This window comes from Pan troglodytes, chromosome X, assembly GCF_028858775.2.
Source record: "Pan troglodytes isolate AG18354 chromosome X, NHGRI_mPanTro3-v2.0_pri, whole genome shotgun sequence".
Classification (NCBI taxonomy): domain Eukaryota; kingdom Metazoa; phylum Chordata; class Mammalia; order Primates; family Hominidae; genus Pan; species Pan troglodytes.
Window position 1 is genome coordinate 82,684,469 of NC_072421.2, and position 14,692 is coordinate 82,699,160.

Genomic DNA, 14,692 nt, shown 5'->3' on the forward strand with positions numbered 1-14,692 from the left:
AGCATTGCAATTGTGTCTCTGCTGTGAGAAACTACCCACCAGCAGAAAGATCCAGAACTCAAGTCCTGCTGTTCAGATTCTTTTATCCCATGGGGCGATCACCTGACGTGGTGCTCTCCCCCTTCTTAGGAGCAGGGTTATTCTGTCATGAGTTGCTGTAATGGCCTGAGATAATTGGCCTCCAGTCAGGAGGTAACACATTCAAGATAACACCAGCTGTGGTAGCAGTAGTGGGATATAAGCTTGCCCTAAGTTTGCCAGAGGAAGTATTCTGTTTTCTCAGGTAATGGGCAGGGCCATAAAGCTCCCAAGAGTTCACGTCTTTTGTACTTGGTTACCAGGGCAGGTTGGAAAATACCACCACGTGGGGGCAGGGTTATTAAGTGGATCTGAGCTTAGACTCTTCTTGCACGGGGCTTGCATAGGCCTGTGTGGGGGTTGAGGGGGGTGGTTCTCAGGCCAATGGGGTTATGTTCCAGAGGGGATTATGGCTGCCTCTGCTGTGCAGTATAGTTCTCCAGGGATTTGGAGTATAGCCAGTAGTGAAAGGACTCACCCAGCTCCCATGCATTTGGCGAGGCCGATCTTGATTCTGCAGTGCCCTGCTAACAGTTTAGATCCAGGCAGCCTGTGCACAGAGCTCAGACCTGCCCTGGGCCATAAGTTGCCTTGCTAAGAACACAAGCGCGGCTTTCAGGCCCTCTTCCCTCTCTGTGTGCTCACAATGTCAGTGATTCCTATGCTCGTATTTGCAGCAGTTCCCATTCACACCCCCTATATTCTGCTCAAGAATGTTTGTGCCCAGTCAAAATTATTACAAAATTCAGTTGGAAGTTTCTTTCACCCTTTGACCCCTCCCTAATTCTGCTGGCTGTCTTCTCTGAGGGCCCCTGTGAGATATAGTTAGGGATGGCTTCCCTGGGCTTGAGCTGGAGACTCTGAGTGCCTACGAGGTCCTTCCCCACTGCTGCTTTTACCTTCATATTTCATGCGGCTCCTGAAATCTATTCCAGCTCTAGGCAAGGTTAAATCCTTCTCCCATGATCTGGATTTTTAGATTCCCCAGTGGAATGTGTGTTTGGAGGCAGGTCTTCACCCTCTCTCACTTTGGGAACTCACCCATCTCATGGAATTTGCAGCAGCGCTCCACTACCATCAAAGGATCTGTGAATTCTTTTGGTTTTCCTGGTATGTTCCTGCAGTGGTTCTTGGAACAAAAGTTCATGGTATGAGTCTCCACACACTGTTCTGTCTGTCCAAGTGGGAGATGCTTGTTAGCCCTGCTTCCTATTTGCTATTTTCCTCCCATCCATGAATGAGTCTTTTAATGTGCTGTTGAATTTAGTTTGCTAGTATTTTGTTGAGGACTTTAGCATCTATGTTGTATTAGACCATTTTTGCATTGCTATAAAGGAATACCTGAAGCTAGCTAATTTGTGAAAAGAGGTTTTATTTTTGGCTTACAGTACTGCAGGCTGTACAGGAAGCATGGTGCTGACATGTTTATGGTGAGAGCCTCAGGAAGCTAACTACCATGCCAGAAGACAATGAGGAGCCAGTATGTCATATGGTGAGAGTGGCAGCAAGAAAGTAAGTGGGGAGGTGCCACAAAATTTTAAACAACCAGATCTTGCAAAAACTCACTCACTATTATGAGGACAGCACCAAGTTATTTATGAGGGACTGCTCCCATGATCCAGTAACCTCCCACCGGGCCCCACCTTCAAATTTGAGATGACATTTCAACATGAGATTTGGAGGGGACAAACATCCAAATGTGATCGGTGATTCAGTTGATGGGTTTTCTTCACTATTTTTCATTCTTTTTTTTTTTTTATCTTCTCAATGGATAATTTCATAAGATCTGCCTTCAAGTTTGCAGATTCTTTCTTCTGTTTGATCATGTCTGCTGTTTGAAGCTCTCTTTTACATTTTTATTTCATTCATTATATTCTTCAGTTCTAAAATTTTTGTTTGGTTCTTTTTGATAATTTCTGTTTCTTTGTTGAACTTGTTTTGTTTATTACTCTCCTGAGTTCATTGAGCTGTATGTGTTCTCTTGTATCTCACTGATCTTCCTTAAAATAATTATTTTTAATTCTTTTTCAGATAACATAGATCTCTGTTTCTTTGAGATCACTTACTGCATAGTTACTGTGTTTCTTTAGTGGTATCATATTTCCTTGATGTTTTCATTTTTCTGGCAGCCTTACGTTTATATGTGTGCAGTCTGTGGTGGCTATAGTGGCTAGGGCTCTTGTGGTCTTTGGTCGTGGTGGCTGCTGGGTTCCTCCTGCACTCCTTTTCTCTCATGGGGGGATATTCTAGCCAAGGTTATTCCTCTTGGCACTGGTTGTGGCATGCTGGCATTCACACAACCGCAGCTGTGGTGATGCTGGGATTGGGGCAGGTGCATGATCAGTGACTGCTATGGTTTGAATGTGGGTGTTCCCTTCAATTTTATATGTTGGAAACTAATACCGTATGTGACAGTTTTAATAAGTGAGGCCTATCTGAAAGATATTGAGTCATGAGGGCTCTGCCCTCACAAATGGGATTAGTGCCCCCATAATAGAGATTGAAGGGAATGTACTTACTTCTTCTGCCATGTAAGGATGCTGGAAGAAGTTACCATCTTTGAAACACAGAGCCAGCCCTCATTAGAGACTGTTAATCTTCTGTTGCCTTGATATGTGACTTTCCAGCCTCCAGAACTGTAAGCGATACATTTCTATAATTTATAAATAATCCAGCTTAAGTCATTTTGTTATAGCAGCCCAAAGAGGCTAAGACAGTGATGGTGGTACCAGTGCTTAAGGCACAGGTATTTGGAGTAGCAGCTGACGTGAGGATCTGTGGTTAGGTGTGCACGGAACTGCTGTGGCATTTGGGGACTGGGGCACAGACGTACTTGCTGGGGTAGTAGTGCCAGTGATTAAGACATGGTCTTGTGCAGATCATCTACAGAGTTCAGGGTGGATCTCTAGGACATTCCACAATGACTTGACCTCATGGGGAAGGGATATAACAGTAACACAGATCCAGCAATGACAGGACCAAGAAGAGGACTGGGCTGTGGGTCTGTGGTACAACTAGTGTGGCCCAAGGGGTAGCTGGTTGTAGCCAAAACTCAGGCCCCAGGGAGTGGGGCAAACAGCAGTGATAGCTGTGACTTAAGCCCCAGAGTGTAGAGTCTAGAGCAGTGGCAGCATAACCCCAGTGATGGTTATCAAAGCCCTGGCTCAAGACCCATGGGCTAGGGCACAGAATAGTGGGAATGCATCCTTAGTAAGGACATGTGAAAGCCCTGATTCAAGACCTATGGGTGGGGTGCTGAACAGAGGCATTGTCAGCAGGATCGGTGATGATGATATGACTGGTCAAAACCCTGACTCAGAGAAAAGCATCAGCAAGATGGCAGAGTAGGATGCTCCAGCAGTCATTCCCTTGCAGAAACATCAATTCGAAGATCCCTGCATATACGAAATGACCTTTATAGGAGCTAAGGAAACCAAGTGAGAAATTACAGCTCCTGAGTGTAGCACAGAATTATGAAAAGATGCATTGATGAGGGCAGGAGGGACGGTCAGTTTTACATTGCCCATGTCACCCCTCCCCCAACACCAGGCAGTGTAGTGTGGAGAGAAAGAGGGCAATGGACACTGGACTTTGCCTTGGACACCAGCAACAGGCTTGTCTCAGTAAAACACAATGCAGGGTAGGCCCCCACAGCTCCAGACTCCAGGTCAGTATCTATGTACTAAGCCTCTAAGCCCACCTGTTCTAGCACCAGGCTGCATCCCACAGACCCGGGCTCCAGACTTATGCAGCAGACTTGGTCTCCAGGCTGCTTTACTGTCAGGACAACCTCAGGACCCTCAGGTTCTGGACTGTCCTCAATGTTGAGCTGACCTCAGTGGTCCTAAGCTCTCGGCTACCCCCAGCACCAGGCTGGCTCTTGCAGCCTTAGTCATCAGGCTAGCATGTGTGGATACAGGTTCCAGGTCTGCTCAGTACCAGGCTAGCCCCTTTACCCCAGGTTCAAGTTAATACCTGCAGATACAGCCTGAAAGCCCACCCTGGTATCAGGCAGGACCCTCTAGCCCCAAGCTCCAGGCCTCCCTAGTGCTAGGCCAACATCAGTAGCTCCAGGCTCTAGACTATCCCCAGCCCCAGACAGGTCCTTGCGTTTTAGGCTCCAGAGCCACCCCAGGGCAAGGCCACCCCTAGTGACACTAGGATCAGGATTGTCCCCAGCAATGGGCCAGTTCTCATGGCCATAGGCTTGAGGTCCACTCCTTAGCACCCTTAGCCTTTGACACTAGGCAGGAACTCAGAGACACAGGCTCTAGGCCTGCCCAGTGTTAGGCCAGTCCCTGTGGCCCCATGCCCCAGCAGACCCAGGGTCCAGGCCTGTCCCAGTAGACGCCGCTAGTGGATTGGCCTCAATGGACCCAGGCTCCAGGAACACCCATGTATACCCAGGACCCAGGCTGGCCCCAGAACCCAGGCCAGTCCTTTCAGACTTAGCCTCTAGACAAGCACCTATACAGTCAGCCTGCAGCCAACACCAGCAGACACAGGCTCCAGGCCTGTCTCCACAGCGCTAGGATCCTGGCCATTTCCAGTGGCTTCAGGTAACAGGCCAGTGCCATAATCCTAGGCTTCAGACCAGCCCCTACAGCACCAAGCTCCATGCTGGCCCCAGGCTCTAGAGAACCCAGAGTTCAGGCCCACTCCAGCAGACCCAGGGTCCATTCTCACCCCAATACTGGGACAGAGCCTATGGACTGAGATGCTAAGACAACCCAGACCCAGGTTCCAGGCCCATCCCAGTGGTCCCAGGTGCCAAGCCTCTCTCAGCACCAGGCCAGTTCCTGTGGATTTAGGCTCCAGGTTCCAAATATAAAACCTAATGTTACACCTCAAGAAGCTAGGAAAAACAAACAAACAAACAAAAACTAAGCCCAAAGTTAGCAGAAAGAAGGAAATAATAAAGATCAGAGCACAAATAAATGAAATAGAAACCAGAAAAACAATATAAAAGATCAGTGAAAGTAAGAGTTGATTTTTGCGAAAAGATAACATAGATAAACCTTTAGCTAGACTCAGTTCTAAAAAAGAGAGAAGACAAATCAGAAATGAGGGAAGAGACATTACGAATGATACCACAGAAATACTAAAATTTGTGAGACTACTGTGAACAATTATATGCCAACAAACTGGATAACCTAGAAAAAAACTGATAAATTGCTAGACACATACAACTTACCAAGACTGAATTACAAAGAAATAGAAAATCTGAACAGAGCGCTAATGAATAAGGAGATTGAGTCACTTGTAAAAAGTCTGTCAAAGAAAAGCCGAGGACACGATGGCTTCCCTGCTGAATTCTACCAAACATTTAAAGAAGGAGTAATACCAGTTCTTCTCAAACTCTTCAAAAACTGAACAGCAGGCAATACTTTCAAATGCATTTTACAAGGCCAGCATTACCATGATACAAAAGCCAGACAAGGATACAACAAGAAAAGAAAATTACAGGTCAGTATTCCTGATGAACTTAGATGCAAAAGTCTTCAACAAAATACTAGTAAACTGAACTCAACAGCACATTAAAATAATCGTTTACCCTGATCAGTGGGATTTATCCAAGGGATGGAAGGATGGTTCAAAATATGCAGATCAATAAATGTGACATATGACATTAACAAAAGGAAGGACAAAAGCCATATGATCATGTCAATAGATGCAGAAAAGGCATTTGACAAAATTCAACATCCTTTCATGATAAAAACTTCAAGAAATTAGTTATACAAGGAATATACCTAAACATGGTAAAGGCCATGTATGAGAATCCTACATTTAACATCATACTCAATGGTGAAAAGCTAAAAGCTTTTCCTCTAAGACCAAGCACAAGACAAGGATGCCCACTCTTGCCATTTCTATTTAATATAGTACTGGAAGTCCTACCTAGAGCAATTAGGCAAGAGAAAGAAACAAAAGATATCTCAATTGAGAAGGAAGAAGTTCAGTTGTCCTTATGCTATAATCTGGATGTATTTTTCCCCAAACCTTATATTGAAATTTGTTTCCCAATGTTGGAGGTGGGTCCTCATGGTAGATGTTTGGGTCACAGGGCCAGATCCCCCATGAATGGTTTGGTGCAGTCCTTACTATAATGAGTGAGTTTACACTCCATATTTCCTGCAAGAGTTGGTGGTTACAAAGAGCCTGGCACCTCCACTCTCTCTCTTGCTTCCTCTCTTGCCATGTATCTAGCCTTCCAGCCAGCTGAATCATGAGCCAAATAAACCTTTTTTCTTTATAAATTACCCAGTCTCAGATATTCCTTCATAACAACACAAAAGGACTAAGACCCTGTTTGAAACAACATGATCTTTATATACAGAAAACCCTAGACTACACAAAAATCTTTTAAAAGTAATAAATAAATTTAGTAAAGTTGAAGAATACAAAACCAGCATACAAAATCAGTGTTTCTATACACTAACAGTGAACTATCCAAAAAAATCAAGAAAATTATTTCTTTTAAAATAGCTACTATAAAAAATACTTAGAAATAAATTTAGCCAAGTAAGTGAAAGATCTGCACACTGAAAACTTTAAAACAGGGATGAAATGGAAGACAGAAATTGAAAGCTATCCCATGGTTATGAATTGAGAGAATTCATATTATTAAAATGTCCGTACTACCCAAAACAGTCTACATATTCAGTGCAATCCCTATCAAAATTTCAATGACACTTTCCCCAGAAACAGAAAAACAATCCTAAAATCCATATGCAACCAGAAGAGACTCCAAACAGCCAGAACAATATTGGCAAAAAGAAGAAAGCCAGAGGCATCACATTGCATGATTTGAAAATCTATTCCAACGCTATAATAATAAAAAAGCTTGGCACTGGCATAAATACATACACACAGATTAAGGCAACAGAGTAGAGTCCAGAGTAAGTCCACCAGACAAAATAGCTTTCAAGACAGAAATATAAGAAGAAAGAGAATATCACTGCATCCATCTGGATTTTCTCTAAGATAATTTCTATTGGGTCAAAACTTCCCGTTTATTTGCATGTTTTATATTTTTGTGTTGTAAATGGGACATTTTAGATAATATATTGTAGCAACTCTGGTTTCCAATAGCACCCTTCATCCCACCCCAGGCTTCTTGTTGTTGTTGTTTGTTCCCTTATTTGTTTAGTGACTTCCTTGGACTTACTCGGTGAAGTCTATTTGTAACATGGTATGAAGTCTCAGGTATCCCGGCCTAGATACTTTTTTTCTGTTTTTGTCTTTAGGCCTAGATTTCTAGGGATTGCCTCTGTGTCAGCATGCTTAGTGATCAGTGGTTGGCCAGAGGTTGTGATTAAGCATTTTAAACCAGCAAGGTGTTTACCCTTTACTGTTGATTCTGTTGGTAGCTTGGAGAGTGCTTTCACAGTTCAAGGAGCTTGAGGTTGCCTCATATTCAGCCAAGAACTAGATAATCATTTTTCTCTTCAAGCATTCCTCGGAGTATGCAGCCTTGGGTATGTGCCTAGTATTCTGGGCCACTAGTGATGACTGGTATTTGTGGAGTTCTCTTTGTCTCTTTTTCTGATCTCCCCAATAACGGCTCTTGGCTTCTATTTATATCATACCAAACTTCTAGTCTCCACTGATTGCTGTTAGTTCTGTTGTTTTTGATAACAATCCGGAGCATAAATTGCCCTGCAGTTTTATCCAGATAAAGTCTAGTTGCTTGGCAAAGTTAGGGTGTTGCCAGTTTTCACGCTTGATCCAGTTTTCCCCTGGGAAGAACCCCTGCCATATCTAACTGGGATACCACTTTTGCACCATAAAGTTGAGAGATATGCAAGATTCCACATGGGTGTTTTAACTCCTAGACCAGCTCTTCAGTCACACAGAGCTATGAGGGACTAGGGAACTGGACTTTTCGCCAGCAGCCGTCTTTTCTGAATCCTCTCTATGGGGCAGAAGCTTTGGCTGAGAAAGCAGCATATTTCCCAGTTTTCAGCATCTGCCAAATCCATCTGGAATATCTCTTTTAGCTCGGGGAATTGGGAAAGATGAGAGTTGCCAGTCTGCTGGTGAGCTCTTTGAAATAGCTCTTTCAAAACAGAGCTCTGAATGGGTATGGGTACAGACCATTGTTGTAAACTGGACTGTGTTAGGCCATTTGTGCATTGCTATAAAGAAATACCTGAGACTGGGTAATTTATAGGCAAAAGAGGTTTAATTGGCTCACGATTGTTTAGGCTTTACAGGAAGCATGGTGGCATCTGCTTCTGGGGAGGCCTCACAAAGCCTCCAATCATGGCAGACTACAAAAGGAGGAGCAGGCATCTCCCATGACAAGAGAAAGGGCAAGAGAGAGAGACAGAGAGTATGTGGGGAGGGGAGGTTCCACACAGTTTTAAATGACCAGGTCTCACAACAGCTCACTCACTGTCATGAAGACAACACCAAGCCATAAGGGATCTGCCCCCATAATGCAAACACCTCCCACTAGGTCTCGCATTCAGCATTGGGGATTGTGATTCAACATGAGATTTGGGCAGGGACAAATATCCAAATTACATCATTCCACCTCTGGCCCCTCCTAAATCTCATGTCCTTCCCACATTGCAAAATACAATCGTACTTTCCCAACAGTCCCCAAAAGTCTTAACTCCTTCCAGTGTTAACTCAAAATTGCAAAGTCCAAAGTCTTATCTGAGACAAGGCAAGTCCCTTCCACCTATAAGCCTGTCAAATAAAAAACAGGTTTTTTATTTGTTGGGTATAGGCATTAGGTAAACATTCTCTTTCCAAAAGGGAGAAATCAGCTAAAATAAATGGGCTACAGGCCCCATGTACATTCAACACCCAGCAGGGCAGTCATTAAATCTTAAAGCTCCAAAATAATCTCCTTTGACTCTACGTTCCATATCCAGGGCACACTGCTGCAAAGGGTGGGCTTCCAAGGCCTTGGGCAGCTCCACCCCTGTGTCTTTGCAGGATTCATCCCCCAGGGCTGCTCTTATGGATTGGATTTGAATGACTGTAGCGTTTCTAGGTGCAGGGTGCAAGCAGCTGGTGAATCTACCATTCTGGGGTCTGGAGGTTGGTATCCCCTTTCTCACAGCTCCACTAGGCAGTGCTGTATTGGGGACCAACCCTTGGCACTGCCATAGTGTGTGGGGGCTCCAACCCTTGGCACTGCCATAGTAGAGGTTCTCTGTGAGGGCTCCACCTCTGCAGTAGGCTCCTGCCTCAGTACAGAGGCTTTCTCATATATCCTCAGTATCGTCATATATCCTCAGGGAAGAGGCTGCCAAGTATTTATCACTGCTGGATTCTGCACCTGTACAGGCTGAACACTACATAGAAGCTACCAAGACTTAGGTCTTGCATTCTCCAGAGTGGTAGCCTGAACTCAACCAGGGCCCCTTTGGGCCATGGCTGGAGCTAGAGTGGCTGGTATATGGGAAACAGTGTTCTGAGGCTGTGCAGGGTTATGGGGCCCTGAGCCTGGCCTACAAAACCCTTTATCCTCCTGGGCCCCTGGGCCTGTGATGGGAGGGGCTGCTGCAAAGGTGTCTGAAATACCTTCAAGGCCTTTTCCCCATTGTCTTGGATATTAGCCCTTGGCTCCCTTTTAGTTATATGACTATCTCTAGCAGGTGGTTGCTCAGCAGCCTGTTTGAAAAAGCTTTTTCTTTGTCTGCCACATGGCCAGGCTGCAAATATTTCAAGCTTTTATGCTCTGCCTTCTGTTTAAATGTAATTTCTAACTTTAAGTCATTTATTAGTTCTTGCATCTCAGTGTAGGCTGTTATAAGCAGCCACATCACTTCTTGAATGCTTTGCTACTTAGAATTTTTTTTTCTATCAGATACGCTAGGTCATCAGATCCCTAGGACATGGACACAATGTAGCCAAGTTCTTTACTAAGGCATAGCAAGGCTGACCTTCGCTCCAGTTCCCAAAATACCCTCATTTCCATCTCAGACCTCAGCAGCCTAGAGTTCATTGTCCATATCACTGTCAGCATTTTGGTCAAAACCATTTAACCAGTCTCTAAGAAGTTCCAGACTTCCCCTCATCTTCCTATTTTCTGAGCCCTCCACACTTTTCCAACCTCTGTCCATTACCCAGTTGCAGAGTCACTTTCAAATTTTCAGGTATCTTTATAGCAATGCCCCACTCCTGATACCAATTTTCTGTGTTAGGCATTCTGGCACTGCTATAAGGAAATACCTGACACTGGGTAATTTACAAAGAAAAGAGGTTTAATTGGCTCACAGTTTTGCAGGCTTTACAGGAAGCATGGTAGCATCTGCTTCTGTGAAGATTCTCAGGAAGCTTCGAATTATGGTGGCAAGTGAAGCTGGAACAAGCATCTTACATGGCAGAAGCAAGAGAAGTCGGGGGAGGGAAGGAGAAAGGGAGAAGGGAAGGTACCACAGACTTTTAAACAACAAGATTTCACGAACTCACTGTCGTGAAGACAGCACCAAGCCATGAGGGATCTGCTGCCATGACCCAAACACCTCCCACCGCCAGCCCCCACTTCCTATATTGGGGATTAATATTCAACATGTGATTTGGGAAGGGATAAATATCCAAACTATATAACGGACGTTTTAGATAATATATTGGAGCAACTCTGGTTTCTGATAACACTTCACAACCCCAATTCACGCTTGTTATTGGTGTTGCATGTTTGTTCACTTATTTGTTTGGTGGCTTTCCTGGACTAACTGTGATGTCTCTTTCCCATAAAGCATGAAGTCTCAGCTATCTGATATATATTCCGGAAACTAATGCTCTGTTAGATGAATAGTTTGGGTCAGTATTTTTCATCCACTCTGCCAATATCTGCCTTAATTAGTATATTTAAATAATTTACATGTAATTCAGTTATTGATATGTTAGGGTTTAAGTTGCCATGAATGCCATTGCCTCCCACGCTTCTTACCAAGTTCTATAGATTTTGTTGAATAAATGCATCTCAATTTGTTGTGAGTGATTTGATCAATATTCAGAGAATTTGCTAATTTTTACTAGTTTGATAGGTGTCTCCCTGAGGGAGAAGTTTCATCAAGCTTTTCATACTGCCATTCAAGAACCAAGTTAATGTTTCCAGTTTGGGCTGTTGCAAATAAAGCTGCTACAAACAATTGTGTACAGGATTTTTTGTGGATATAAATTTCATTTTACTGGTATAAATGCCCAGCAGTATGATTGCTGAGTCCTATGGTAATTACGTTTAGTTGTTTTAAAAAATGATTCTTGGTGGTTTGACACTTCTATTAAGTTTTTATAGCTGCTGTAACAGATTACCACAGCCTCAGTGGCCAAAAACAACAAAAATTTGTTTCCTCACAGTTCTGGAGGTCATAAGTCTAAAACAAGGTGTTGGCAGGCATGTGTTCCTTCTGGGAGTTTTAGGGGAGAATCCATTTCTTTGCCTTTTGTATTTGCTAGAGACCATCAGCATTCCTAGTCTCATGATGACTTCTTCCATTTTGAAAGCCAATAATGGCTATGCAAATCCTACACATTCTGCCTCACTATGATACTCTTCTGTAATCAAATCTCTCTCTCTTTTATTTTCATGTTTTTTAAAAGTTTTGTAGGTACATAGTACATGTATATATTTATGGGACACATGAGATATTTTGATGTAGGCATGCAATGTGAAATAAGTACATTATGGAGAATGGGGTATCCATTCCCTCAAGCATTTATCCTCTGAGTTACAAGCAGTCCAGTTGCACTCCTTAAGTTCTTTTAAAATGAACAATTAAGTTATTATTGACTCTAGTCGCACTATTGTGCTACCAAATAGTAGGTCTGATTGATTTTTTTTTTTTTTTTTTGTAATAACTAACCATTCCCACATCTCCCCTTACCCCTATCACTATCCTTCCCAGCCTCTGGTAATCATCCTTCTACTCCCTATGTCCATGAATTCAATGGTTTTGATTTTTAGATCTCACAAGTAAGTGAGAACATACGATCTTTGTCTTTCTGTGCCTGACTTATTTCACTTAACATAATGACCTCCAGTTTCATCCTTGTTGAAAATACTGGATCTCACACTTTTTTGTGGCTGAATAGTACTTAATCTTGTATAGATACCACATTTTTTTTATTCATTGATCTGTTGGTGGACACTTAGGTTGTTTCCAAATCTTAGCTATTGTGAACATTGCTGCAACAAACAGAGTGCAGATATCTGTTGGCTATACTGATTTCCTTTCTTTTGGGTATATATCCAGCAGTGGGATTGCTGGATTATATGGTAGCTCAATTTTTAGTTTTTTTGAGGAACCTCCAAAGTGTTCTCCATAGTAATTGTACTAACTTACATTCCCAGAAACAATATACAAGGGTTCCCTTTTCTCCACATCCTTGCCAGCATTTATTACTGCCTGTCTTTTGGATATAAGCCATTTTAACTGGACTCACATGAGAATTTCCCTGCCCTATCATATAAAAGCTATATAACTTTGGGCAGATCACATAAATGATCTAAGTGTGTTTTCTTATCTGAGTAATTAAAATAAGAATTGTACTTGTTTCCCAGGGTTTTTATACTGGAAAATACTAAATTGGTAATAGGTAATGTGCACAACACTATGCTAGGGCTATTTCAAATGTTCAATAATTGCTAGCTTCTGCTGTAATTTTGTTTTAGAAGAATTCTTTTTTTCCCAGTACCTAGTGTAGTGCAATATTTCTTCTGATCTTCAGATCTCAGTTTAATTCTCACTTTCTTCGTGCCAGTGGACTAATAACCTGTTTCTCGTCACAGTGAACATCAAAAGTCTCAAGCAATTATAATGGAAATTTGTTGTGTAGTATTATCAAACAGAATCTATAAGGAACTCAAATCACCAAGAAAAACAAATAATCCCATCAAAAAGTGGGCAAAGAACATAAATAGACATTTCTCAAAAGATGTACAGTCATCAAACATATTACAAAATTCTCAACATCACTAATCATCAGGGAAATACAAATTAAATCCACAATGAGCTACCACTTACTTCTGCAAGAATGGCCATAATTAAAAAGCCAAAAAGCAGTAGCTGTTCATGTGGATGTGGTGAAAAGGGAACACTTTTACACTGCTGGAGTGTAAAGTAGTACAACCACTATGGAAAACAGTATGGGGATTCCTTAAATAACTAAAAGTATATCTACCACTTGATCCAGCAGTCCCACTACTGGGTGTCTACCCAAAGGAGAAGAAGTCATGATATGAAAAAGACATGCACATGCATGTTTATAGCAGCACAACTCACAATTGCAAAAACATGGAACCAACCTAAATGCCCATCAACCAATGAATAGATCAAGAAAATGTGGTATATATACAGCATGGAATACTACTCAGCCATTAAAAGGAATGAAATAATGTCTTTTGTGGCATCTTGGATGGAGCTGGCAGTCATTATTCTAAGTGAAGTAACACAGGAGTGGAAAACCAAAAACCATATGTTCTCACTTACAAGTAGGAGCTAAGCTATGAGTACACAAAGGCATGCAGAGTGATATAATGGACTTTAGAGAGTCAGAATGGGTATACTGGGAGGTGGGTCAGGGATTAAAAAAAAAACACTACACCTTAGGTATAATGTTCACTGCTCAGGTGACAGGTGCACTAAAATTTCTACTACATAATTCATCCATGTGACCAAAAACCACTTGTACCCCAAAAGCTATTGAATTAAAAATAAATAAGTAGATAAATAAATACAATGTAATGTTGTGTATACACCACGGAATACTACTCATCCACAAATAACAGTGAAAGAATGTCTTTTGTAGCAACTTGGATGGGACTGGCAGCCATTCTAAATGAAGTAACTCAGGAATGGAAAGCCAAATACCCTCTGTTCTCACTTATAAGTGGGAGTTAAGCTATAGGTATGCAAAGACATACAGAGTAGTGTAATGGAATTTGGAGACTCCGAAGGGGCAGAGTGGAAGGAGGACTCAAGATGAAAAAGTACATATTAGGTTAAAATGTATACTGTTTGGGTTATGGGTGCACTAAAATCTCATAGTTTACCTCTATACAATTCACCCATGTACACAAAAACCACTTGTACTCCAAAAACTATTGAAATAGTAGATACATAGAAATTAAAAATAATAAAATAATTTTTCAGAGTTCACCAGAATTGTATTTGATTCTTAGAGCACTCCTGAGGGAATTTTGTATCTGCATATCAGGATAAAATGTACTTGTGATAAATTTCATTTGTGTTGGAGCCAGATTGATTGGGTCCTCAAATGCCTCAGAGTGTGTTGGCCTGCAAGCATATGCAAAAATTTCAGAGTAAGTACATGTTGAGCTAAGATAGTTAATAACTTTCATTAGATTTTCAAAAAGTTAAGATTGCTGAATCAGTCTTACAATTTCAGTTTCGCTTTAGGGCCTTTAGTTGTTTGCCTCCACAAATGCTTGGTATATAGGCATCTCATAAATGTTATTACGTAAAATGACTTAGTAGATTCTCTGTGTGTACTGCCCTATTTAAACCTGCGTATCATTTTATTATTTAGTTTTAAGGTCCTTAGTCGTGCAAAGTCTTTTGGATATGAGAGGTCTAAGACTACTCACAGGAGTCTATATTTAATAGAAAAATAGGCTGCATATATTTCA

General features: G+C 42.0%; 1 protein-coding gene across 5 annotated transcripts in view; it reads left to right on the forward strand.

Annotated features, from left to right (window-relative positions):
• Positions 1 to 14,692, forward strand: part of APOOL (apolipoprotein O like) — an 83,885-nt gene that overhangs the window by 12,954 nt on the left and 56,239 nt on the right. For 2 of the 5 annotated variants that reach the window (XM_016947490.4, XM_063804216.1), the window contains one exon: positions 1,467 to 1,590. The exons of the other annotated variants lie outside the window; for them this stretch is intronic. In XM_016947490.4, the coding sequence (XP_016802979.1) occupies positions 1,561 to 1,590 (30 nt within the window). In that variant the 5' untranslated portion in view covers positions 1,467 to 1,560. The remainder of the gene's footprint in view (positions 1 to 1,466; positions 1,591 to 14,692) is intronic. 5 annotated transcript variants of the gene reach the window in all.